The sequence below is a fragment of the Dermacentor albipictus genome, chromosome 7, assembly GCF_038994185.2.
Source record: "Dermacentor albipictus isolate Rhodes 1998 colony chromosome 7, USDA_Dalb.pri_finalv2, whole genome shotgun sequence".
NCBI classification, from domain to species: Eukaryota; Metazoa; Arthropoda; class Arachnida; order Ixodida; family Ixodidae; genus Dermacentor; species Dermacentor albipictus.
The window spans coordinates 27132163-27157839 of NC_091827.1; the positions used below are offsets into that span (position 1 = coordinate 27132163).

Genomic DNA, 25677 nt, shown 5'->3' on the forward strand with positions numbered 1-25677 from the left:
AGAAGCCCGCGAAAACACTGCCCTAGCTCTGCACCATTGAGCGTAGGGCTGAGGGCGCATCCACTTCGCTTCGTCGTTTTGACATCGAAATTCGCTCCGCCTCTCTGCAGAACGTTCCAACCAGGGAGCGCGTTATGGCTGCGCATGCGCTGTCAGCGGGACGGCATGGGAACGGCGGTGCCTACGGCGTCAGTGCGCCTCGACATGCTCTTACGTAGGGTTTGCCATGCTCTTACTGACAAGAAAATTACGCAAAATTTACATGCTCTTACTGAGGCTTTTCAAACAGGCACCCACCCACCCACCCACCCTCACACACACACACACACACACACACACACACACACACAAATGGTAAGAGTGTACTTCGCTGCGAGCAGCACATACTTGCGTACTCTAGCCGCCCATTTCTTCTCGTCCGTACTACGGGGTCTTTCCTGAATATATAATCTTGCTCTGCACATTTCTTGCTTTAAAGGCCCGATTCGGGACGGTCATGTTGATGATTTACTGGCGTCCCCTTCAAAACGGGGCATCTATACAAATAGTAACCTAGCCTGCTTGAACTAATTAAGTTTTCTCTCTTCCTGAAAACCTGTGCGTATACCTTGTGTTTTATCGTACATATAGACGTTCTGTGATCTACCGTGTGTGACCTATGCCTGTAGGGGATCCTGTCCTACCAATTCCTCCCCCTTCTTTTCTGCGGATGGCACTATAGTTGGTCTGCCGGCGATGGTATTATCAGTACCGTAACCTGCATTTGCCACCAAACCGCAACTTCTGTGGCCGACTCCGGATCGGGCAGCTCACGCTTCAAATGTTTGAGCGATAGCGTTAAAGACCCTGTGTCGCAGCACATTCGGTGTCGGCGTATAGCGCCGACGCCGTTTCGGCAATATTTTGCAACAACCCATACCCAGGTCCTCCATGTGGCGCAAGGAAGCTACTGAACTAACTCAATTTCTCCAGCTAACATACGTAGAAAAATCGTAAATTATCACTTACACACAACCTACAGATATGATAGCGTCGGATTGTAATTTGACTATACGAGAAAACGTAATTATGTGTCGCGAAAATTCAAAGGAACGCCCTTTACAGCGTTTTTACCACTAATAGACCAGCCACGGCGTCTTCCATGTGCGCGCGCCGGCCCGTGAGTATCTCGGGGGCCACGGAGTTGCGCGACCGCTTCCTTGCAATACCTCCAGATGGCGCCTCTGCCGCATTGCAGCCCGCGCAAGAAGACGCGTTTCTACCAGAAAGCCCGCTTCGTGGAAAGCGTTCGCAGCCAGCGTTTCCCGGTAAACGTTACGGTTACATGCGCTCCAGTTTCCGGGAAACGTGAGAAGCAGTCAGGGATATTTGAATGCTATCGCGTTCCACTCTGAATGGTGAAGCTTAAGCGTCCTCCATCTTTTTACCTCAAGACCACGTGCACGATCGGGCGTGAGAGGATTGGCTGGACTGACGGCCACTTTTGTGGCGTTTTTGGTCCTCAAGCGATCGGGTCGCAAATGGCCGTGAACGCCTATCAAGTGCGTCTGTGCGCTTACGGACGGAACGGCGTGAGCTCCGCGTGTGATCAATAAAGCCAGCAAACCTTTATAGTGATTTTCCGCAGCGCCGCCTAAACCGACCGGGGCGAGAATCAAGGCCGCGTGCGTGGTACCTGCACTTCGCAACGGCCCGTGACGCACGGGTCGTCGGGATCGACGCACATCGGGTTCGACGCATATCGGATCGACGCACGTGGGATCGGCGCACATCGGATCGACACACATCGGATCGACGCACGTGGGATCGGCGCACGTGGGATCGGCGCACATCGGATCGACGCACGTGGGATCGGCGCACATCGGATCGACACACATCGGATCGACGCACGTGGGATCGGCGCACATCGGATCGACGCACATGGGATCGACGCAGGTGGTATGGACGCACGGGTAGACGCACGTCGCTGCGCGATGGGTGAACTCCAAGCGCTTGCGTGGTCGAGGCCATCGCGAAATTTCACGTAAACTTTCATTTTAATGGAGCGCACCGCTGAGCAAGAGTCCGTAAACGATTTTTTTTCTTCTGTGTATGGCGGTCCAAAGTCCAAACGAAATTCGTTTTACCGTCGCACGCCGTTCGATTTTTCGGACTCCGAATTATTCGGACATGCTCGCGGCAATGCCCGTGTCCGAAAAGTCAGTCGGCGACTATAAATGCATTCGTGAACGGCCGCCAGTGGTTGGATTACTTCCCATAGCATTTTTAGAATGCAGTACGAGTCTTCAGTGATGCTCTAAGAAGCCTGCCTCTTGGAAGGCCCGGACTGAGCAAAACTATTTCGCAAGTACGGGTCGTGCAAGAGTAAATGCGGTAAGAGCTTACATCTAAGACTTTCTTGCTGCGGGTCGGTCTTCGGACAAAGCTAAACTTGACGAGACTCGGGAAGCCGTATTCCATGGACAACTGTGCCATCTTCTCTAGGACGATGAACTTCGGGTCGGGAGCCATGTTGGAGACATCGAGGCCGATTGGTTTAAGAAACGACCTCAGCGCAGCCGCCTGCGTGCCAGAAAAGTTGCATCCAAAGGCGTCTTCTGACTCAACGAGCAGGGGCACACACACTTCCCGTTGCCACTGTAGAGCGAATCTCGTTACATACGCGGACAACTTTCCGTCGCAGTATACGGAGTTTTAGCTTTGTGTGATTCGTGATGTCTGACCGTGATATTGCACAAGCTCTCTGCGCATATACCTCTGCGCTTCTCTCCGGAACCGCCGCAGAGGTTACGCGAGAGGACCTTTTCGGGTACAGGCTGTGCCATCGTCGTGTGCCGTGCTCGATGGTTGAATCGAATTAGTGATGCACTGATTTAGAATGGGGCTTTCAGTGAGTTTCGCGTCACTAATTTAACGCGAATGGGAATGCTGTCGTGCCATCTGCTAGGTAGATTTTAAAACACCTTCCTGGTTCAGTTTCGTGTCTATGTATGCCTATAGCAGCGTCAAAACGAACAATTGATCATAATAACGATTAGAGAACGTCACTGGGAGATATTGTACTGAGCGTGAGACTAACTAAGCGATGGCTGATTTTATCGTTTATATCATGCAATAGCTGGGAGCAAGTAGCAAAGGTGAATTCGGATCTGTGTTGGTATGGGCGCTGCCATTTTTGTCACGACATCGAAGTGAACCTGCTGTGGTAGTGAGTGATATAACGCTCATATGTGCAGTGGGCCTGTACCATCACGTATCGCGCCCCCCTAAAGCTCTCTATCGCCACACTATTCGCGAAGTATGGTGCTAAAATATGCTTTTATAGACTTGAACGTGGATAGTGCTGTACTGAGGGCAATTTATGCGTGGGTGATGGATGCATATGGGTTTATTCGTAAAGTAATTTCTCAGCGGCTTATAACGCAGTAGCGTTAAGGTAGCGTGTCGCAGAAAACCCAGCGTCGCCGCCTGGCATCCCGCGTCCTGCGTCCAGCGTAGGTCGTCGCTTCAGGAGAAGTAAGTTTGAACCAAATTGCGAACCAAGCTTACCCAGCCACTCCTCTACCACCAAGGCTGCACATAACTCGTCTTTGATTCTTTACAAAGTTATTCCTCGAAATTTCGAGATGCAGCCCACAAACAAACGTAATTGGAAAAACAAAAGCACCGACGGCGCATATCACGTCTGTTAGCTCTTCTCAGCCTGAAATATTAAAAGTGCGAAAGAATAACAGGAGATCGGCCCAAGCGGAAGCGCGCGTTTCTACCAGACAGCTTGCCTTCGTGCGCAGAGTTGACCGCGAGCGTTTCCTGGTAAGCGTTACGGTAAGCGGCAGCTGCCGGGAAGCATGAAAAGCAGGCAGGGATCTTTGAATGCTATCCCGTTCCGCTCTTAAAGGCGAAGTTGAAGCGTCCTCCAAATTTTATTGCAATAACATGGACACTGCAGGCCAATTTCTGCCGTCGCCGTCGCCGTCGCCGTGATGTTCTGCATAGGGAAAAGCGTGTGAGCGTGAGCCGGCGAACGTGGTTCAATCTCGCGTGCGGGAGCGAGGAACGCGGCCCGGGTGCGTGCCCTCTCCTGTGGCGCGCGAGGCAGGGGGGTCAGGCAAGGGATGATGATGATGATAATAATGATGACGAAAAACGTTTATTTGCTCTATTTCGCAGTGATTTTTGTGGCTTCAGATGAAGTCTTCCATCTTCTCTCCAGGGTCGGTTCCTCTAGTCCAGGGCTCCGCTGAGGGTAGCTGCCCTGCGTGCACGCCTTACTAGTCCTTGGACTTTCAGGATGTCGCTGGATAGCATCCTTTCCCACTAGCTGTACCACACTCGGGTATTTTATTATGGCTAGCCCTTCTGTTTTCTGGCAAACCCATGTGCTATGGTATAGGGTTGGTTTGTCTCCAAACCATGGGCACTTGCTCTCGTACTGCGTGGGGTAGATCTTGCGCTTAGCATGTTTAGGCACGGGAATGTCCCCGTTTGTAGCTGTCGCCATGCTACGGCGTCTTCTCTATTTGGCGCGTTCTTCTCCGGCCACTACCTCTAGGCGGCGCTGCTACTGCTGGGGCGCCTTGATGTCCTCCTCGCCCGCCGCTCCTACGGAGTGGAGACAACCGCGGCCTTTACTACGGCGTCGGACACGCGGTTGGCGGACGCCGTAGTAGACGCGTTGCCGGCGCTCGTGTGTCTCGAAAGCGATCTGCGACGCGGCTAAAGTGCGCGCCCGCGCGGGCCTCATCTTCAAAAGGAATTTGCGACGCTTGCAGAGTGCGCGTAGGGCCGATAGCTTCGTATTATACGAACACAGATTACTAGAAACGATTTACTTCTCATCCGAATATGTTAAGAATTATTTTGCATCCCTTGCTCAGCTAGAACTCTGCACTCACACGAAACATACTACACGAAACCCCGAGGTGTGGAAGGTACCATGGTTCCGAAACAACTACAGCCTACAGTCCTTAACACATGATATACCGACTGTACTAAACAAATATAAGCACACAGCTACGCTAAATAAAAATGGTTTGCGTGACTACTTTCTTTCTTTATAGTGGCACTTTAGTACATTTGCATTCAAGTGTAAAATGTCATCTTCATGCATACGTACGAAATTGTAATGTTTGTTGTGTATAAAGATTTCAGTGTATATATCATGTGAGTGCTACTGCCATGTAAGGGACCCTGGGCCTCCGTCAAGCTGATGCGACAGCTTTTTGCCCAGGTGTCCCTCCAGTTCCTTTTGTTTCTGGTAAATAAAATTGATTGATTGATTGATGCGCTGAGCTTTCGACGTTTCGTTCGCGTTGAAGCAAGAAATGCACGAAGGTCGGTTCGCTTGCTGCTGCCGCGATTCCTCAACTCGAGACTTTTGACTGCGAGTTTCCTCGCTCATCGAGCGAGATGTATGCATGTTTACCTGTGCGCGCGTTACACCGTGCTGGTTAATTAGAACACACCGGCGGGCTAGTTGGCTTGAATCCATGGTAGAATGTGTAAGCGCGACTAAAGAAGGACATGTAAAGAAGGAGACACACAAAGACAACACTGTCTCTGTGCGCTTGTTTGTTTCCACGTCCTCGTTGAGGCACGCTTACATATTATATCGCGGTTAATTCAGTTTGTAAGCGAATGTTTACAAGTTTATACGGTCGGTAAAACTACTACCCTTACTTCGTACAGCTATCTACAAATTTGCTATCGCAATCGGTTCTTCGGCTTTCGGTCGGAAGTGCGAATATTTTGGGGAAGGGGTTGAGGGGAAGGGAATAAACTGGGCGAATTGGATTGTGCTTTCATCACAAAACTAAAAGAAATTGTATGCAGAACACGTGAAGCTGGAGTTTCACGCGCATTGATCAAGAAATTCGTTCGGGCGCATGTTGTAGTTCCTTTTTCGAGGTTTGCCGTTTTTCGCGCGGAACTTTTTTTTTTTCGAACCTGGAGGCTTTGCGCTGTTTCTCTTTACGTACAGGGGCAAGGCTATCAAGAAACGCCCCGTACCTCACTGGCAGTACCGTTGTACGCAAGTTGTAGGCAAGCTTGGAACAGACCGGCCGCTTTTTCCACGGAGGTCTGATTCCTTGGAGGCACGTCGATGGTCAGAAGCAGGGCTTTGCTCGTGCTTTTTATGAACTTCCCGACCTACGCGAATGGGAACAGTTGAAGCCGTACAAAGCAGCAAACAATAACGAATACTACTACTACTACTACTACTACTACTACTACTACTACTACTACTACTACTACTTCTACTGCTACTACTACTACTACTACCACCACCACCACTACTACTACTACTACTACTACTACTACTACTACTACTACTACTACTACTACTACTGCATTAATCAGTCAATTGCCGCACCCTAAACCATAACGATCGGCGTGCTGGCGCCCGTACAGAATAAAGAAAAGCTATAGGACAAGCGAATAAAAGGAGGTAAATTATAAAAAGGGAGAACTGGGCACATTAGGAGTAAACAAAGGTATTAAATAAGAAAGCAGAATTATGAAAAGGACAATTTTCATGAAACCGAATGGAAGGTCAGTTCAATAGAAAGCGGAATGACTTTTTTTAATGAAACATTCTTATTCGTAAAGATAAACGCTACAATATTGTGATCACGCATCTGGGGGCTTAGCCAATTTGGCTCATGAAGATATTCTAAAACATACGAAAGGCGATCGAAAAGGCACACAGGCCACAAAATATTTCATAAAAAGTTTGTAGTACACGGATAGTGGTATCATGTAGGCGACGGCGAAAATGCGCCGTCGTCGTCTCATAATTGATGTCGGAACAAAACATTGAAACGATGTACCGCTGTTGCCGATATTGTCGCTGTCGATAATAGCTCTATGTCCTGTGGTAAAACAGGGGCCGCTTGGTGTCGTCACAAGCGTGGCTGTTCACATCTACGTTTCCGGTACGGCGGTATATCGTCGCACTCCGGTAGGTGCTCTGTAAAGGGCCTCAAATATCGGAGGGGCTGAAGCTCTCTGTTGATCGACGTCCGAATGACTTTGTTCTTCTGCTGGCTACAGGGAACACCTGAGATCACGAGAAGTGGTTAAGGGACGAGGGGAGATTGGCAGTGCGGCGGTTACTTACACTTGCGAGGACGCTTCTGTAAGGCCCAGTGTAGCTACTGCACACGAAGTCGTAGAAGTCGTCGCATGGCGATAGAGTCCAGTTGAGTGACACGTTCAAGTACTCTGCTGCCAATCGAGGTCCACCCGGATAGATTGTTGCTCGCGGAACCGTCGGTTGTGGGACAGGAACCGTCGGTTTGGTGGGCACCGTGGACACCGTGGACACTGTGGGCACCGTGGACATTGTGGGCACCGTGGACACTGTGGGCACCATGGACATTGTGGGCACCGTGGGTACCGCGGTTGCTGTCGGTATTGTGCGCATGGCCGGTATCGAGGGCACGGTTGGTGGACTTGGGACGGTGGATACCTTTGGTGTGGTCACCGCAATGGTAGGGGTCGGTACCGTCGGCGGTGGAACGGTTGGCGGTGCTGGCGTGACCCGAACCGTAGCTGCGGTCGGTATCGTGGACCCCGGGGACGGCACAGTCACCGGTGATTGCGTAGGGGTCGCGGCGCCTGGTGAATCTGGGCTTTTTTCCGTTGACTGGAGGAGGAATTCGGAATGGTAAATTCTACGCTAGCTTTCCCGCTGTTTAAAAGAAATAGCGATCTGTATGTGTATATATATATGGTTAAATCACGATATCGTAATTATATTTCGCGCATCTCTTTCCACTGCTAGACTTCCATCTGACAAGCGAACGGCAGGCGTCGCTCCTGTATTTTAAGTGGGCGATTCTTTGTCGATTGCAGACCGATATGACTTACTTCTTCTTGTTGTGAGAAGCTTAAGCACATCAGCTAAAATGTCATACCTACGTGTTTAAACTTAAACCGAAGAGACATAGTTCCCTGTCTGCGGCACACTTTTCGGAAAGGGCTTTCCACAGTCACACCGGTGGTTGTGACGATTGTTCATCCTTTTTCGCGAATCCTGAATTAAGGAGGACATGTCGGACAAGTGCCTCGAGCGGCCAGTCGCGCGGCAATTTCGCGTGCATTTTCGGGCTGCTTTCAATCGCTGAAAAACGCGTTTACGTAGCACGTATTAAGCAACAGAAAGCTGTATGAGGAGTTTTTCATGTCGCTCTAGAATTTTCTCGGTGACACTTTTCACGTAAATATAATATTTGAGGGGTCGATTACTTAATTAACGTAAGTATCCAAATAGGCGGAGTGAAAAAAATAATGATTTGAGTATCTCTCAGCGACGGCAAACAACATTACCTTGGTTCTGTCCAGCTTCGTGGCATTCGCATATATTTTTTTTAGAACTCTGGCTAAAGTTAACTGGAGCACTCTGTTTATCAACTTGGAATGAATTTCTAGAATGACGCAGCTTGGATATGAATGCGCTATCAAACTTGCCGTGAGAGTGTACTGTTGTTCCACTTTTCTTTTTTAACAACACGCTCTTTTATGCATTGAAGCAGGAGAGTGACTTGAACGCTCATGCATTTCGTTCTACGCTTTGGGAATGGCATGGAATGGAAAACTTTATTGACTCTTTTAAGGTTTTAGCGGGTCGCGCCGCAGTCTTCATTCTTGAAGCTTGGGTCCTCTTCAGCCATGGATGGGCCCCTAGTCCAGGGCTCCACTGAGCCGGGCCACCTCGCACGCGTGTGATATTAGAGCTCTTTGAGCCTCTAGCTCGCGGCTGGTGCGCCAGCTCTCCCATTGCTCCGCACTTGGTGCTTTGTGTTTGTGGAATGCCTGGTTTCTTGTACACTCCCATGTAATGTGGTATAATGTTGGTTTAGCTCCACACCACGGACAGGTTGCGCTATACTGCGTGGGGAATTTCTTCTCACCTCTCCGGAAAGTGAACCACGGATCACGTGACGCGTGCTCTCTCTGACACGAACCTGCAGGGTGCCTTGCCATTGTATTCGGGGAACCGTATCGACCACCCGAATTTACCAGCGGGCAAGCACCGTTGTCTAAGACAGCTGCAGTGCTCTTGGAAGATCCTTAAAGGTTTCATCCGGTGTCCGGCAAGCCATGTTCCTCCGTGACTTCAATAGATTGATGTGTTTTTAGTGCTCGTGCAGGTACTGCGATTCCGTCGTATAGTTGCTACAAATGCGGTACCCCTTCGTGACGGTCACCAAAGCTGGTTGACGATCTGGCCTATTTTATGCAACCACGGCTGTGTTGCATGTTAGCAGTAGGCCTACCCACGCTGATAGGTAGTACTGATAGGTAGTGCTCATAGGTAGTACTGATAGGTAGTACTGATAGATAGTAGGTAATAGGTAGTACGGGTAGTATTTTTTTTTCAAGCATTCGTGATGCTAAACTGTTCAATGCAAGCTGAAAGAGCGACAACAACGCTCAAACATGTCAGCTTATCACAACTTGCTCCTGTTTGACGACTTACTAATAGCGTGCTGTCGTCCGCCATTACGTCCGTCACTACACTGCCTCGCCTATATACGTTGAACAGTAATAGTTCGCAAATCCCAATAAATTTGCCCACGCCGACCCTACGGGGGAACAGCCCAGGGACTGGCACCGCACGCAGACCAACACACATCCGCTCCTCCAAATATGTAGTAAAATACACCATGCACTCTGTGGGGATGCCTGCGCGTTACGCGGGCATCTTCGTGTAACGTGGACGTGTAAACGGTGGCCTCCAAATTCAAATTCGTCTGTTACGGCGTAAATGTCAAGTAACAGGCAGTGGGAGGTTCGGCGTGCCAGCGAAGGCCTGGAGAACCAGAGACCTCATCTGGATAAAGCCCAGCGAGCTGCATAGACCAGCCAAGCCCTGGTCCGATGGTCCTACCCACCGCGCCCTAAGCTCCTAAGAGAAAGTTTATGCTACTACTACGGAGTGGGAAACTAATGCACACGAACGAGTGGCAATTTTTCCTCCAAAATACCAAGCGCGACTTCACTGTGGTCAAACATGAGTAGGCGAATAAAATCACGTGCTATTGATGCTGTGATCGGCGCAAGAAAGCCGGGGTTGCAGTTGCTTTTGCGCCAGAAAACACGACATATCTAATAACCCTATGCCACAGCGCGCCTCATTATCAGATCACGGTTTAGAGACGTGAAGACGTCAAACTTTAATCACGAATTTTTAACCAAATAAATCAAAGCGAAACTTATTTGCAGTTGACCTTATATCAAAAAGTTGTCACCAACACGTATCATGCAGTATTTCCGGAGATACGAGAGGTACAACGATTCCGGTACTTCGGTGCGGATCGTTTTACGACCAAGTTCACTTCTAGTTAAACGGCCGGTGACAGTACCTTTGTTTCAAACATCACTTACAGCGCATACAGGGAGAAGGGACCAAAAGAACGACGAAGACAAGCGCTGACTTCCAACTGATTTTTATGCTGAGTGGCACTCATATATGCTGAGACACCTAGACAAAAGCGCGCCCCACAAAGCGTCATACCGACATGAGTGGGCAGTCAAAATTCAGAGGAACCATGACCGCCGCCTAAGATGAACGCCTAAGAAGAAGTAAGCGCTTGTCTTCGTCGTTCTTTTGGTCCCTTGTCCCTGTATGCGCTGTAAGTGATGTTTGAAACAATGTGATACCAACTAGCCCGTACCCAAATTTTGCGACAGTACCTTGGTGACCCGCGTCCCGACGGGCCAGAGGGAGTAGGTAATCGCCGCACCCGCCAGGACACCGGGCAGCATGCCCCAGCACCAGGCCACGACTAGGACCCTGGTTTGCGCCCTCTTCTCTCGCCTGGCCGTGTCTCGATCGTGCGTTCGAATCGCGACCGAAACGCCGGTGACAGCGCCTGCGGTGGTGCCTGGAACCTGCGCCGCGGTTGCCGCGTCTGTTAGGCACACACAGCCCGCGAAAAGCTTATGAACTTGCATTTTAGGCGACATTTGGGCAGAGTAAGCTGTCAAGAGTAAGACAGCAAAGGAAATGATAGTTTAGTTCAACGACAACTTCCCGATTAATGTACACGGGAAACGCCGAAGCGCTCTCATTACACACTGCTGAAGAGATTTTTATTAGCTATGTTGCCTTTAAGAGGCAAAGCTCTACTGACTGGAGTGAGAATAGGTTTGATTGCGTGACTCATAGCTTTTCAAAACTGACTCCCCGATTCTGGATCTTTTCTAATTTGCTGATGGGAAACGCTGAAGAGCCCTAGCGAGACTCCTTGGTACCGACAAACACAGGGATGCATAGGTACAGCTCGCACATGAGGAGAGCACGGTTACTTCTTTAAATTATTACGCAAATCCCAGGAATGCATTGATAAGGAATATCTTAAGAGTGTACAGTGTGGGAAAAGAAGGCTGAAACAAACAAAACATCCGAACTTGTCAATCGCCGAAAGGCTCGGCAGGGGGCGACATCTCTAACCATAAGGGTATCTTTGAACGCCTGTTAGAGGCCGGTTCGCGGCGTCGTTGACACGTACCCCTGATGGTTCTTCAACCGGGGTAGCGGAAGTCAGCGTCGTTGAAACTGAGCTACTCCGGCTTCTTGCTGACCAGGTCGACGTTTCGGCTCCTGTCGTGGAGAACACGCTCGCCGCTGTTGACGAGAACGGGACCGTGGCCAGCGTTCCCTCCGACGCTTCCGGCCCTGCGCGAGCCTGCACGAGATAGAATATAGAATGTTTTGACGATGGTGGTAATAAAGGATGTTTGATGGCGCAAGAGCCAGGTGTGCCCAAAGAGCGCCAACATTAGTTTTGTATTAAAGTGAATAGGTTTCTTTCTCCCTTTCCCACGTTTTCGTGCTTGGCGGTCGGAGTTCCACCGCTCCACCACGCTTGTATAATGTGAAGGCAGTAGCAGCGTAGGGAGAAGGGAAAGGATGCCTAGAACAGGCGCAGGCGGCTGGCAGAATGTAGGTCGCTGGGGAATGGGAAAGGCGCCAGTGTCTCCAGACCTCACTGGTTGGTCGGAGAGGCGCTGACGTCACGCTAGGGGTCAATGAACTAACGGTTAGGCGAAAGCGGCGGCTCAGCATGTTGCAAGGACTGCGTGGAGAAAAGGCACCGAATATCAAAAAGCGACGCGAGATTAGGTCGGCGCCAACGTGTATGCCGCCATTCCCGACGAGGAACGTTACGCCAATAGCGCGAGTGTGGGCAGCAACGTGTCGGCAGCCATTACTGCGGAGCATAGGGAAGTAACGGTGCGGGAGCAATTTTCACGAATAATCCGTTGAATTCAGAGAGGTGTTCACTTATCTTGACAGTCACCGTCAATGTTTTCTGCATAACTTGTTTAAAAAATCATTCAACTTATAGTTTTCTTTGCCCCGCAAAACCGGCGTTACATGGCCGGTACACTGTAAGGTTTGTTTGGAGAGATTCTATTACTGTATTTTACACTGCCGGTCACGGCCGGCCGATCGTAATGATTACGTAGGTCGAGCGCTGCTCAAACTACTAACGAAGAGGGAAGAGGAAAAGAAATAGATAACAACCTTTACGTTATTCCATCCAGTATCGTGAAATCAATTGCTCGACGAAGATCTTATAGACAGATCAAGCGAATGACAGTTTAAGCGTGTGGACTTACAAGCTCGCGTGCATGGGCGTGTGGCAGGCCTGCCGATAGAACATAAGACCGACCAGGCCACGATAAGTGTGAGCGCGCCCGAAATATCCGAGAAGGACGACGTGTGTAAATACAAAGCGTAGTCATGATAAACTTCGCCGTGACAAAAGAAGACGACGGGGGCAAGTGACATTGTGCTGTCACCTTCATGCGTTGCCCTAACTGCAGGAAAGGATTATTATGAATACAGCCAAATAGACTGCCAGTGCATGTCGCTGTACAGTGTTTAAATATCCCCGAAGCGTCCAGGTATGCTTGGCGAGCGAGTCGCATGTGAAGGAGGTTATTAAAGAGGTGTTCCTAGAAGTGATCAACATTGGTAGACGAATACATATTTCTGGAGGGAGCGTTTCGACAATGCGATTTGTCCTCGTAGGCTCTAGGGACATCTCTTATTCTGCCACTCTTCGTTATTTCAAGCACGCATCTTGCTGTGAATATCTGCCCTGTTTGGAATACCGGTTCCTCCGACAGCGTGCTCTTGTATAAGACCCGAGCGAATGGTCAGATGATCGGGTGCACTTATGCGCACACAGATGCCGCAAATCTCTTCACTTTCCGGCTTGAGAATAAGGCGATTTACCCGCCGTGGTTGCTCAGTGGCTATGGCATTGGGCTCCTGAGCACGAGGTCGCGGGATCGAATCCCGGCCACGGCGGTCGCATTTAGATGGGGGCGAAATGCGAAAACACCCATGTACTTAGATTAAGATGCACGTTAAAGAAACCCAGGTGGTCGAAGTTTCCGGAGTCTTCCATTACGGCGTGCCTCATAATCAGAAAGGGGTTTTGGCACGTAAAATCCCATAATTTAATTTTTTTTAATAAGGCGATTTAGCTGGAAAGCCATCAGTGCTCGCCGGAGCAGGATTTGAAGGAAGCTGTCATCGACGCATTATCAACCTTCCTTAACTTCAGGTTGCCATAACCTAGCAAAAAAGCGGCACATACTTTTTCCAAATCTGATCGCTTATCGAGTTGCGAATGACAACCATGAGCAGGTTATCTGCATCGGTCAGATGGGGCACTGAAAAATGGGGCTTGCGAACAATACTGCCTGTACCTATAGAGCCGTTTCTCACATATTGGTTTCTCTATCAACGTTACTCAAATAATAGCTCGTAGGCTGCGATAAGCCACCTTTCTCGCTAATTAATTTGTCGCTGTCAAGGTTACTAAAGCAAAAGCAGCTTCGCTGAACGCCTTTCTTTTCTAATTGAATGCGATAGGGAGATGTAGTGTTGCCCCGAAGGCGTTTCATAAACACGGTGCGATAGGAAGCGCAACCAACTACGCTGCGGCCATCGCATCTGGATGGCGCACGAGGTGAGACCGAAGAAAAACCATCAGTGTCCGCCATAGGAAGGATTTCGTAGATTTACCCTAACGTTACTCCTCCGTTGCGCTAGGACCAGTGCGTGCACCAAGGTGTCGTTGGCACCCAGCTTGCTCGCAGCAAGAGCGATGTTTTTCTCTGCACAGCGCTCGCGCCAGCAGAGGAAGCCAGAACGCCGCCCTGCGGCTGTGGCACAGCCGACTGATCGAGCACACCGTGACGGTGGGGCCACTTGGCTTCGTCGCTTTTTGCCTCCAAATGCACTGGGCGTTTGCGAATACCTCCTAGCCCTCCGCACGCGGGGCGCGCATGCGCCGTCGATACCACGACAGCACGGCGACGACAACGCCGACGACGCGAACCGCGATGGCACGCAAGCACGCCTCGAGCGTCCGTATGCTATCCCGATAGTGAGCGTGTCACGTCGAAACCGATGGACACAAATGGAACGAAATTGAATGTCGGGAGCTGACCGGTCCTTTTTTTCAAGATTGGCTCATTGTGTTAATGTGTTTAATAATAATGTATGACATACCGGCGCCGATTTCAAGGGTGCCATCCAGGATGCTCCAGAAACCTTTCGCTGACGGGAGCTCGAATCGTTGTGGACCGGTTCGATATTCCTCTTCTTCTTCTTCGGCTTCAACTCGCTCGCAGCGCGTGTCCGCAAGGCAGGTTATCTATGGCGCTGGTGCTGGTTAGGCTGTCAATAAATTTTGCGAGCACTCGACACCGAGTACCTTGAGACGAAGGACAAACAAAGTTTGCAACCTCAGAATAGGTCTATCCGATGTTGCAACTGTTTGCAATAACATGCAGTCCGTGATTCTGTAAACGCAGATGTTAAAGAAGCACTGTAGTAAATTTCGGGCTCTATGTTTCCGGTATAGGCTAAGCAGAACACATCCTCTGAGATTTTCTTCAGGTAATACGCTTGTGATAGGCGATCACTGATGATTGGAGTTGGAAGGCTTGGCGTCGCCTTGTCGGGTCATGGCGTACTTCGTTCCATTCTGATAGTGATAGTGATAGTGATAGCGAAGTGTATAACAGCTGCGTCTTACCAGTACTCACGTACGGGGCAGAAACCTGGCGGCTTACTAAGAAGATTCTACTTAAATTGAGGACGACGCAACGAGCTATGGAAAGAAGAATGATAGGTGTAACGTTAAGGGATAAGAAAACAGATTTGGTGAGGGAACAAACGCGAATTAATGACATCCTAGTTGAAATCAGGAAAAAGAAATGGGCGTGAGCGGGACATGTAATGAGGAGGGAAGATAATCGATGGTCATTAAGGGTCACGGACTGGATTCCAAGGGAAGGGAAGCGTAGCAGTGGACGGCAGAAAGTGAGGTGGGCGGATGAGAGATTAAGAAGTTTGCAGGGACAACATGGCCACAATTAGTACACGACCGGGGTAGTTGGAGAAGTATGGGAGAGGCCTTTGCCCTGCAGTGGGCGTAACCAGGCTGCTGCTGCTGCTGGTGCTGCTGCTGATGATGATAGTCAGTTTGTGGGACTTTCGCTATCGATATTTCACTATTACGTTTCAGAAATGGAAAGTCGGAATGGCGCCACATGTTGGTATCTGTCACGCGACGTCGGCACTAGCCGATTCACCGAGGGTGGAATATTGTGAGTTCAAGTGGATATTAGGTCAACTCCTCCGTTTCGGCACCGGAGGTGGACATAGAGGAGCAGCAGGTGGACCTTCGCCGGCAATCTTGTGCGCAACAGTTATATATTGGCACACAAAAAACTATGATGGATGTCTCGAAAAATAATTTCTCAAACTAGCTGGACATATTATCATTCGGCGTCCCTTTAAGTATCAATTGCCATCGCTATGAAAACACCAGCTTATCAAGTGACGTCCCAGAGTGACATATGACGTACAAGTGGCTTCGGACAATCGGTTTCACTATCCTGTGGAAGCACTACGTATAAAATGCTATCGCAAGTAGAAGAAACGGAAGCGCTGCATCATGCCTCCCCCCCTCCTCCTTATTTATACACTACTGGTGGAGCAGGCGCCTCATGGTTTCTAACCTGTTCCCAAGATTTTAAGAAAATCCCTATCTCGGTTAGCAGTCTCCAAGAGCATACCTTAGAGCCCTGAGAAAAAGGAACTGTTGCGGCGCCTTGACTCTTACAACGCGGGGCGATTGAGTTCGCTGGGCGCAGCGGCTCATTTTCCGCCCTCTGTGGCGATCGCTGGAGTTGATGAGTGTTCTTGGCCTGGTAGTGCTACGGCAGGGCGCCTTATACCTTGGTGTGCTCTGAAGTGTTACACAATTCTCAAACGACAGCGAACCGAGGAACAGAAACCCATTTGCATGGGGAAACAGTCAATGTATGAATGTATACCGTATGGCTAGAACACGTTCTGTCTTTCTCTGCTTCATCTTTTTCTCCCCATTTCCCCTTCCCCGTGCAGTGCTGTTGTGGTATCCTCCTGTCAGAGACAGTTACGGCGCTGCACTCATCTCTTCCGTCTCCTTTTTCTAAAATCACTTCTAACCCACACGTCACCAGCTCGACGTGTGCTTTACAGAATCCTCAGCGAGGAACAACGTTTGCCGGATGTGGCTACAGTTCATTTTCTCTTTCGTGTTGTTTCGAAATCTTGAGTAGGCGCTAGGCCTAGCATCACCTATGAGATTGTGGCCTTGGTTCGTGAAGTCGCTAGAATCAAACTTCTCGAGCGTGGTACCTGCTTCCGAGGTTTCCAACCACGCAAAACTTTTGTAGAAGTCATCGCGCATACTTTCTCGCAGCGACGCGGCACCAGCGATTGCACTGGGACCTTTGACGAGTCGTGAATAAAAGCCGATGCGCTTGACCCGCAGATCAGATTTTCGACGACCGCCGAGTATGCTGCCTGTTTCTCTCAAGTTGTTTGCCTCAGTATATCGCGAAATGAAAACACGCATACAGCTGCGCTCAAACTTAGCATTAGGAAATAAGAATCGTAACAGTCGGTGAATGTTTTTTGTATGTAGTAATCATTATGTTACGCAGGACAGAGCTGCGCACATGCGCTCAACATACAAAGGTTGCTTAAGCCACTTAGCTGTTAGTTTCATGTAACATTCGCATATATATCGGCAATACATACGCTTAGATAGCGACCGACCGAACAGCACTCTGCAACTAGGCAGCCGCGAGGAATCCGGGAAAGCAGGCAAAGAACCCTTTGCCTTAAAATTCGGGTTTGCGATGCAGATTGCGTTGCTGATTTTTCGATACGAACACGCCGCCAGCACGCCGGCCTCCAGTGGACCAAATTTATTTTTAAAAAATTAATCCACAGTTCTTTTTAAGTTTTCACCAAAAAGCGAGAAAAGGGAGGGCAGGGGGAAAATCCGGAAATCCTTGTCTTGAGAGGGCGATAGGTGAACAGGGCTGAAAGAGCAGTGTTACATGGCGACACTGGAATCTCCGAGGCAACAACCGTCGTTCGCAGAGTACATATTTGGATTGCCAGATGGCGCCACAATACCGCATTGCAGCAAGCAATCGGAAAGGTTTTTTTGCACTCCAGTGACGAGGGCAAAATTATTGACAAATTGACTCTACACTCATAAGCAAAATTACACCCCTTTGCCACACAACGATAATCGTCATCTGTCTTGTCCGCATTTCCTTCCTTTAACGCGGTGAGCCCGGTACTTTCCAGTAACGAACGGCATGCGTGTTATCAGCATTACATAGCATTCCCGACAGGAAAGTAGCGGGCGCGGCGTTTTCAAGAGACGATACGCAAGCAAGGCAGGTGGCGATTATCGTTGTTTGGCAGAGATACACCCCAAAGGGTGTAACTTTGCCTAAGAGTGTAGGGAGTACCCTCTAAAAACAGCTGCACCATTTGGGGTGCGTATTTTGCCGTGCAACAATAATCGTCATCTGTCTTGCCCGCATTTCCTTTCTTTAATACTTCCAAGTCGCGAACGGCATGCGTCTTATCAGCATGACTGAGCATTCTCAACGGGAAAGTAACGAGGGCGGCGTTTTCAAGAAAGGAAACGCAAGCCAGATGACGACTATTGTTGTGTGGCAGATATACACACCTCAGTGGGTGCAACTGTTTTTAGAGTGTATCGGTTTCTCTTCAACTATCTATAGTGCAAGAAAGACTATCAATATTATTACTATCGATGTGAACATTCATATTATTACGGTATTTCGATATGAAACTACCGATAGTGTGCCAAAAACCAGCCATTACATTGGTAATATCGATGGTACTATCGCCCGCATGGCGATCCTTCGCTATTGACAGGGTGATCAAACCTTGCAATTCCTGGCTAGCGGCATTATAGCACCAAAAATTTTTAGATAAGTGACAATTACTAACGCTGCAGTTCATGAAATTGCTAACAGCGAGATGTCATCAAGATTACGTCGCAGTGCTTCCGCGTGGCGCGTCGCCTGATGTTACTTTATGGGCAGTGCACTATCCATAGTACTAACGTAATTAGTACGCTTGATTGTACTGTATAGGTAATTTGCTATCGATAGTTTTTGTACTATCCACGGTTCGATAAAGACTAGAATACGGATAGTGTCAATAGTAGTATCCGTAGTTTTGCATCACTTAATTGCATTCCCAATGTTCCGACCAAGTGAATTAAGAAAGCGACGATGTAGACGGACAGAGGAGGGCGATTCCAGCCACAGAGAGGACGACATTAGCCATCCGGAATCCAGTGTCTCCACATGCCCCATGCGCCACCTCCTCCGGGACTACACTGTAAAATAATTTACACCCTAAAAAGCAAAAAAGGGTGTAAATGTGTCTATAACTCACACCCTTAGGGGGTCCGTAATATAGATAACACCCCAAGGGTGTGAGTTATAGACACATTTACACCCTTTTTCACATTTAAGGGTGTAAATTCTTTTACACTGTACTTGGCCGTAATGAGCGCTCGCGAAGAATACACTTCTTTGTAGATTAATTTGCCCGCGAAAAGTGCCATGAGTGAACCCCGACTTCTCAGCTTGCTAGACTTCGCCACGAGTGGCCAACACACTTAATCTCGTCTCGTAATTCTTTCCTGTTTCATTTACACTCGCCTTTGGGATGGGCTGCGCCGAATGTCTGACTGAATATATGTGTGTGTGTGTGTGTGTCTGTGAATGACACAAAAGCACCATCACGGCGCGTTGACCTGTTATCCGCGTCTTACTAGAGCAGGCTCATCAACGCGCTCCGGAAGGGGCGATTGGTGACCAATGGTAATAATAATAATCTTTGGGGTTTTACGAGCCAAAACCACTTTCTGATTATGAGGCACGCCGTAGTGGAACACTCCGGAAATTTTGACCACCTGGGGTTCTTTAACGTGCACCTAAATCTAAGCACACGGGTGTTTTCGCATTTCGCCCCCATCGAAATGCGGCCGCCGTGGCCGGGATTCGATCCCGCGACCTCGTGCTCAGCAGCCCAACACCATAGCCACTGAGCAACCACGGCGGGTGGTGACCAATGGTGCGGGCGTCGGTGCCACAGAGCGCAATTGGCAGACCGGCACTTGGCCCGGCACGGGCTTTCAGCCGTATAGTTTTCCGCCGATCAGCCTTTAGCTTATTTTGGAGTTGTCGTCCATGGCATAGTCATTCATCGGAAACATGGACCTTTTCCCGGGTATATCGGGTCCTCTACCTGCTTCTCTCCGTTTTCAGCTATTTGAGCCATCTACAGTTAGCCGCAAGATGGATCGCTTTATTCGTACGGTCGTCCAGCAGAGAGGGCGCCACGTACGACGCCTCCCAGCACGGCGCAGCTGTCAGCCCACGTCGTGGCACTTGTCCATGCAGTCGCCGAAGCCGGCGAAGCGGTTGTCGTTGCCCCCGAGTCCTCCGTAGGAGAAAGGTCGGCACGTACCCGAGAACTTGTCGTAGAAGTACATGGTCATCACTTCGACGCAGTGGCCCATGTCCAGCGGCAGGTTGCAGGAGGCTCGCTGGCCGGACACTGCGCCGTGCACGGAATGCCATTGGTTGGCGCGGCTCATTAGTATTTATTTATTTATTTATTTAATTAGCAATGTCCTTACAGGCCTCGTAGGAGGCGTTGGGTAAGGGGGGCGTTACAATAAGATTGAAAGAGTATAGAGAGCATATAAAAAGCATAATAGACATACATTAATAATTGACAGTGGAAAAATGTATACATACCTTATACAAGTATTAAAAGCATTGTACAAAATAACAAGGTCTCGGATGTACATGTTAGAAAAAGAAAAACGATACAGTTCCTTTAATAAACAATGAAAAATAATGTTGCCACTCCAGTACAAGTACTAAACAATACTAAAAAAATACCAGAACAATAAGGGAAATGAGCTCATAAACAAGAGAGCACATATCTGGAAAAAAAAGCATCGTGCACTTTATTGAAGTTACTGCTACTTACTTACTGCTAAGTTGAAAGCTACTGGCTTACGCTAATGCTACTTGCTTGCGCTGATGTTGCTTCAACTACTACCACTACGATTACTGTATAAGCGAAGACGTTATTCCCAGTACGAATGCCCACTGCAGTTACTACCACCACCACCACCACCACCACCACCACTACTACTACTACTACTACTACTACTACTACTACTACTACTACTACTACTACTACTACTACTACTACTGCTGTATTTAAGAAAAAACCAGCCAAGAAAAGACGCACACAGGAAATATACAAGAAGACAGGAAGGAGGCTTTTTCCAGCCTCTTTCCTTTCTTCTTGTATGTTTCCTGTGGTCTTTTTTTTTCGGCTGGTGTTTTCCTAAATACAATGCGCCAACTAGCCCAACAACATGTTTTACTAGACTACTTCTGCTTCAGAGAAATAGTATATACTACTGCCAGGATAACATATCGCAAGAGAAAACATAACGGCAAGTGCTACTGCCTGAGTGCTGCTACTATTAAAGATAGTACTATTCATCGCTATCAAGATCACTCGCCGAATTTACGTTTACTGCAAGGCCAAGGACTCTCCTAGCTATCAATTACTACCAGTACATACTGCAGATACGTAAAAACGAACGAAATAGTAAGGGAAAAGAAGTGAATTGAATGTCGGATATTTGTCGAGCATTGACTTGGAGTAACGAACCGCCTCGTTTACCAATAATATAAAGCAACGGTCACATTCTCATATTCATCTAATTAGTAAGTTTATGCTTTTAAACAGTGCTTTATGAATCATTCGCAAATACAGTTAAAATAAAGCATTAGGAACGGATAAAACACTTTGTTGGCAAACTCGTAGTTGTTTGTAGCATCCACGTACACCAATGAGTGCTTGAAAAGAAGTCACGTGAGCGCGTGAGCATTTGCCTATACCTTCGAGACTAAACGGGAAATGCGCGTTGCCTGTGGCAACAGCACTTTTCTTCTAGTGGTCGTGCCAGAGGGCGCCAACAGTATGTTAAATATTGTTGCGATTATGTGTCTTCAGATGAAGTCTGAAGAGAGCAGGCAGGGCGCTGCATCCATATATAGTACCGAATAGTACCCATTTCCGATGTCACACACAATTTGAACGCGAATGATCGTGGTAGCGCGAAAAAATAAATAAATAAAGAACTCCCGCTCTCAGAGTGACACAGCGTGCTATGCTACCTGCCATATATATATATATATATATATATGGGGGGGGTTTAACCGTAGGTTGGGCGGAGGTTCAAGTGTGATTTGGGGTGCCTGATTGTAAATAACGTGCGATAAACTTATTATACCAGGAAGCGGCTCTATTTCTTTCATTTATCACTGTGCAGCCAGCGGAACTCACTCTTGCCGATGTTCCTGCGTTCAAGTAATTTCTTTTGGGAGTAGCGATGCAACGCTGGCGGATCCGTTATTATTATTTTAATCCTAGAGGAACGCCTTCCATCGTGGAGGGCAGGCATCACAGGCCGTCCTTGTGCATCAGCGGTCAGTGAATTTGGCCGCACATATTCATTCTATATTCCATAATATGCCACTCGCCGTTCTTGCCGCAAACTACTGCGCAAGTATTCCATCCACTGTTCCACATTTTGGAGCATGAATGGACCACAGGGCATCGAAGATCTCGCAGTTGTATTTCTGACAGCTGATCGCATAGTAGCAGGGCAGAAGCGGCGATGGTTTAAAGGTAAGCAGCGTAAACAGCCCTTTCAACGTCAAGAACACGGGGCGCGCCGCCGAAAGCGCCATCTCGTTTCTCTAGGAAAATACTACTCCGCAACAGTTTTGGAAAAGTTACAGGGAAGGCCGAGAGATGGCAAAAGTGTTGCGCGCAGGGCGTTAGATCGTACATGACCTCCGCGATCGGCTCCGGCGGCGCGCCGGAGCGAATTGCGGAGGCCACAGACCGTACATTGTAGTTGCTGGACAGTGAAAGAGGTGGCAGCAGCGCTCGGGGTACTGCTGAGTTGGTGAGTTGTGCGGTGTAGAAGGAGAAAGCCGTGGAAAGATACGGGAAACTGTTATTAACAGGGGAAAGTGAAGTGAAGGAGAGTCGCCTATCCTGAAAAGTTGATAACACGATCACTGGCCATAGCCAACAACCCATTGAGCGACGTATCCGTACCCCGGGGATGTGTAGGGGCAAATGCACGAACAATGGGCGTCAATTTCGCTCATGCGGAACAAAGTGGACGTACCACGTGAAGCGATAAGGGCCAATAGGGTGCGTTCGCCTAGAAAACGTATCGGGCAGAAGCAGAAGTTGCGCCTGGACTGATAGATGACAGCTGTGAAGAAAGAAAAATGAAAATGAAAGATTTAAAAGGCCCTTCACCACCCAGTCAGAAAAAAAAAAGCCATTGAGTCTAGTTGAATTTTTCAGTGGGACCCAACTGGTTCCAAGTGGACATCATGGGAGGTCCAAGTTCCAGTTGGGCTTGATGAGAAGTGCAGTTGGTTCCGATTGGGCATCAGGAGACGTCCAGCTGGTTCCAGTTGTACATCACTAGAGCTTGGTGTGCCAATTGGTCCCAACTGGACCGAACTGGAAATCACTAGGTCAGTAATGTCGTGAACCAACAAAATAGTTGATAATCATAATAATAAGAATAACACAATTATAATGTAAATTTTCAAGTAAAAGACCATTGCATTTTAGCGTGATTCATGGAAAGGAAGCATTTAGCTGTCTGTCAAGATGAAAATCTCTCTTGAAATTTTGCTAATTTCTCATGGACCACTGGCTCTACTTCGTCCGCCAAACTTCTTTAATATATATGGCACCCGGCATGTGTCTCTCATGGTGAAGTGGTGAATTTTGATTATGCCAACGAAGAGAATATCCGTAGTGTGTTCATGGATGAGTATGCTTCTCGAAAGGACTCGAAGTATATCCGTGTCATATTAAGCTTAGGGCCCATCTAGTCTTGCATTTTCTTTCCCTTTCTTTTGCTTTTCATGTTGGTCCGAACGAGTCCAATTCAAAGAGCTATCTGGTTCAATTGTGTAAAAAACCAACTTGTCCAATTAGACTTGTTGCATTCTACCATTGGGTATGCCGAAGCACAATCGAGAATATCCAATTCGTTCCAATTGGAAATTTCCAACTGGCCTGAGCAATTTTTTTTTTACATTTTATATCACATAGCAAATTTGGTTATACGCTGGAAGTTATTACGTGCCTTCTAGGGAGCTTTCTACCACAAGAATTTCTCAAATTGGTTCATGAAATAGCGTAGCCAGAAATAGCAGAGCTAGACATAAGCCGACACTTTCATGACAGCCAGCAGTTTAAGTAATTATATTTTGAATCCGCTTGCAGCAGTTCAGTTGTTCGCGGTGTGATGAACGCCCGACAGAACACTTGCGATGGAAGTTACGTGGCTACCGAAAGGACAACCAGAAAACCGGCAAAGGGCAAGCTTGCGCGGTCTGGGGGTCGAACCGGTAGCCAGCACTGTGATGGAAATGCCGGTTTTTCCTTCACATAGAAGGATCACATGGAAGGCTCACATAGAAGGCTCACATAGAAGGATCACGATAGAAGGATCACATAGAAGGATCACATAGAAGGATCACATTACAAGTATCGGCAAAGGCAAACTGATTCTGTAGGCGGCGCAGTGTCGCACATCGTCTCAAAGCGCACCGTCTGTCGATTCTATAACCAACTTGTTACTATGCGATGTCACGCACACGAGTGGCGTTAAGGATGACAATTATTCGCGCCTGGCATCGCTGTGTCTGTGGCTTCGCTGTCGCTTCCGTAGAGAAGTGAAGCCGATTTTTTTCTTTCCAGATGGTTGCAACCAAGGAGGTTAAAGAAAGACTGCTTTTCTTTAACCTCCTTGGTTGCAACGCCGCAAAAAGCTCACTGTTACTGTACGACGTGACGAATAGACCTGTCGAGTCTCTGAGGGTTAGTTAACATTGACACAAAAGAAATAGGCGTGTGTCTGGGGCCTGATAAATTAAACGACTCTGCCACTATATACTAGGCAGGGCAGTGGGATTCTGCGCTAGGAGTCCATGGCACGAATTCCACCGAAGGAAACGTTAATTTTTATTGAAGAGTCCCTAAAGAAGTCGCGACCAAAACATGTACCTAACTGCCGCTAAGTGCCCGGAATGCTGCAAAGAATGCTTCGCTATATATATAAAAAAAAAATCGGGAACAAATTTGCGCTAAAGAAAACGGACAATGTCGCCAGCATGTCACGTGTCCAGCGCGACGACATCCATTCTCCGAGCACGTGAATACGCGTACCTGAGCCGACGCCGCAGAGAAAACCGACGAAACACCACAAGCGCCCGCGAGTCATGCTCTTTGCGTTCGACGACGTCCTGGACAACAACTGGACCCCGCGAAGGACAAACAAGGAGCACTCAGTCACGTGCCGGTCGAGTTGTGAAAACCTTTCGTTGTAGTCCGCGGAGATCGCCTGCGATTATCTGAATGCTTAGCTCGAACGAGAAAGCACGCGCTGGACGGAATTCGCGGAATGCTCGTAAAACGCGTTGAGTTCCCATTAACGGTAACTTTTCGGCTCATTGTTCTGCGCACTCTTGCGATGCGTGACGCCAGCGTGAGATTCAGTACAGCCTCGCCTGCTGCGCGCGAGAAGAAACCTTCGTGAGACTTTCCAAGAAAACCTTTTTTTATAGCTCGACTGTATGCGCGCACTTTTCACCTGTAGCATTTGTTCCGTAAGTATATAAAGCCAGCGGAAGATGTGTGATAAATGTAGAATCCCCAAGCAACAGTTAGCGCTCCACCTGCTTCAGTGGACCTCTCGATATTGTACATTGAAAGAAGCTATTAAGTGGAAGCAGGGCCGTGCCAAGGAACTTTTTCGCGAGTGGTTCTACTGCAGGACAGCGGTGGGAATATTGAAAGACTTACATCGGTTTGTTACATTTATCATTTATAAACATGTGATATATATATATATATATACACTGTACGAGAAGAAAGGAAACCGAGGGGTCCGATTTTCATCAGTCATATCAAGGTAGCCAACAAACAAGGACACCAACGACAGTATAGGGGCAATTGCTTGTGCTTGTAAACTCAATTAGAGAAATGATAAATAAATGAAAATAAAGGTGGCTGAAACACGATTGGCCGCAGGTGGCATACGAACTATATAATCATCAGCCTAATTTTAAGCCAACTGCAATACGAAGGCTTCGATCTCCAATTACCCCGGT

General features: G+C 48.4%; 1 protein-coding gene and 1 long non-coding RNA gene across 9 annotated transcripts in view; both read right to left on the bottom strand.

Annotated features, from left to right (window-relative positions):
• The window catches only part of LOC135919267 (neprilysin-2-like), a 55851-nt gene extending 41211 nt beyond the window's left edge, over positions 1 to 14640 (bottom strand). For 5 of the 8 annotated variants that reach the window (XM_070521805.1, XM_070521803.1, XM_070521800.1 and 2 more), the window contains exons 1-6: positions 14543 to 14640; positions 11520 to 11696; positions 10702 to 10899; positions 7121 to 7648; positions 6010 to 6150; positions 2386 to 2562 (exon numbers count right to left, since the gene is read on the bottom strand). In XM_070521805.1, the coding sequence (XP_070377906.1) occupies positions 2386 to 2562; positions 6010 to 6150; positions 7121 to 7648; positions 10702 to 10899; positions 11520 to 11696; positions 14543 to 14566 (1245 nt within the window). In that variant the 5' untranslated portion in view covers positions 14567 to 14640. The remainder of the gene's footprint in view (positions 1 to 2385; positions 2563 to 6009; positions 6151 to 7120; positions 7649 to 10701; positions 10900 to 11519; positions 11697 to 14542) is intronic. The other 3 variants (XM_070521799.1, XM_070521801.1, XM_070521804.1) reach the window with 3 other exon arrangements.
• A 5075-nt stretch (positions 14641 to 19715) lies between these two features.
• LOC135919273 (uncharacterized) lies at positions 19716 to 24941 on the bottom strand. Its single transcript, XR_011507121.1, has 2 exons — positions 24734 to 24941; positions 19716 to 19990 (listed from the first exon to the last, which is right to left on the bottom strand). It is a non-coding gene; the product is annotated as an uncharacterized lncRNA (long non-coding RNA).
• Between the last annotated feature and the right edge of the window lie 736 nt (positions 24942 to 25677).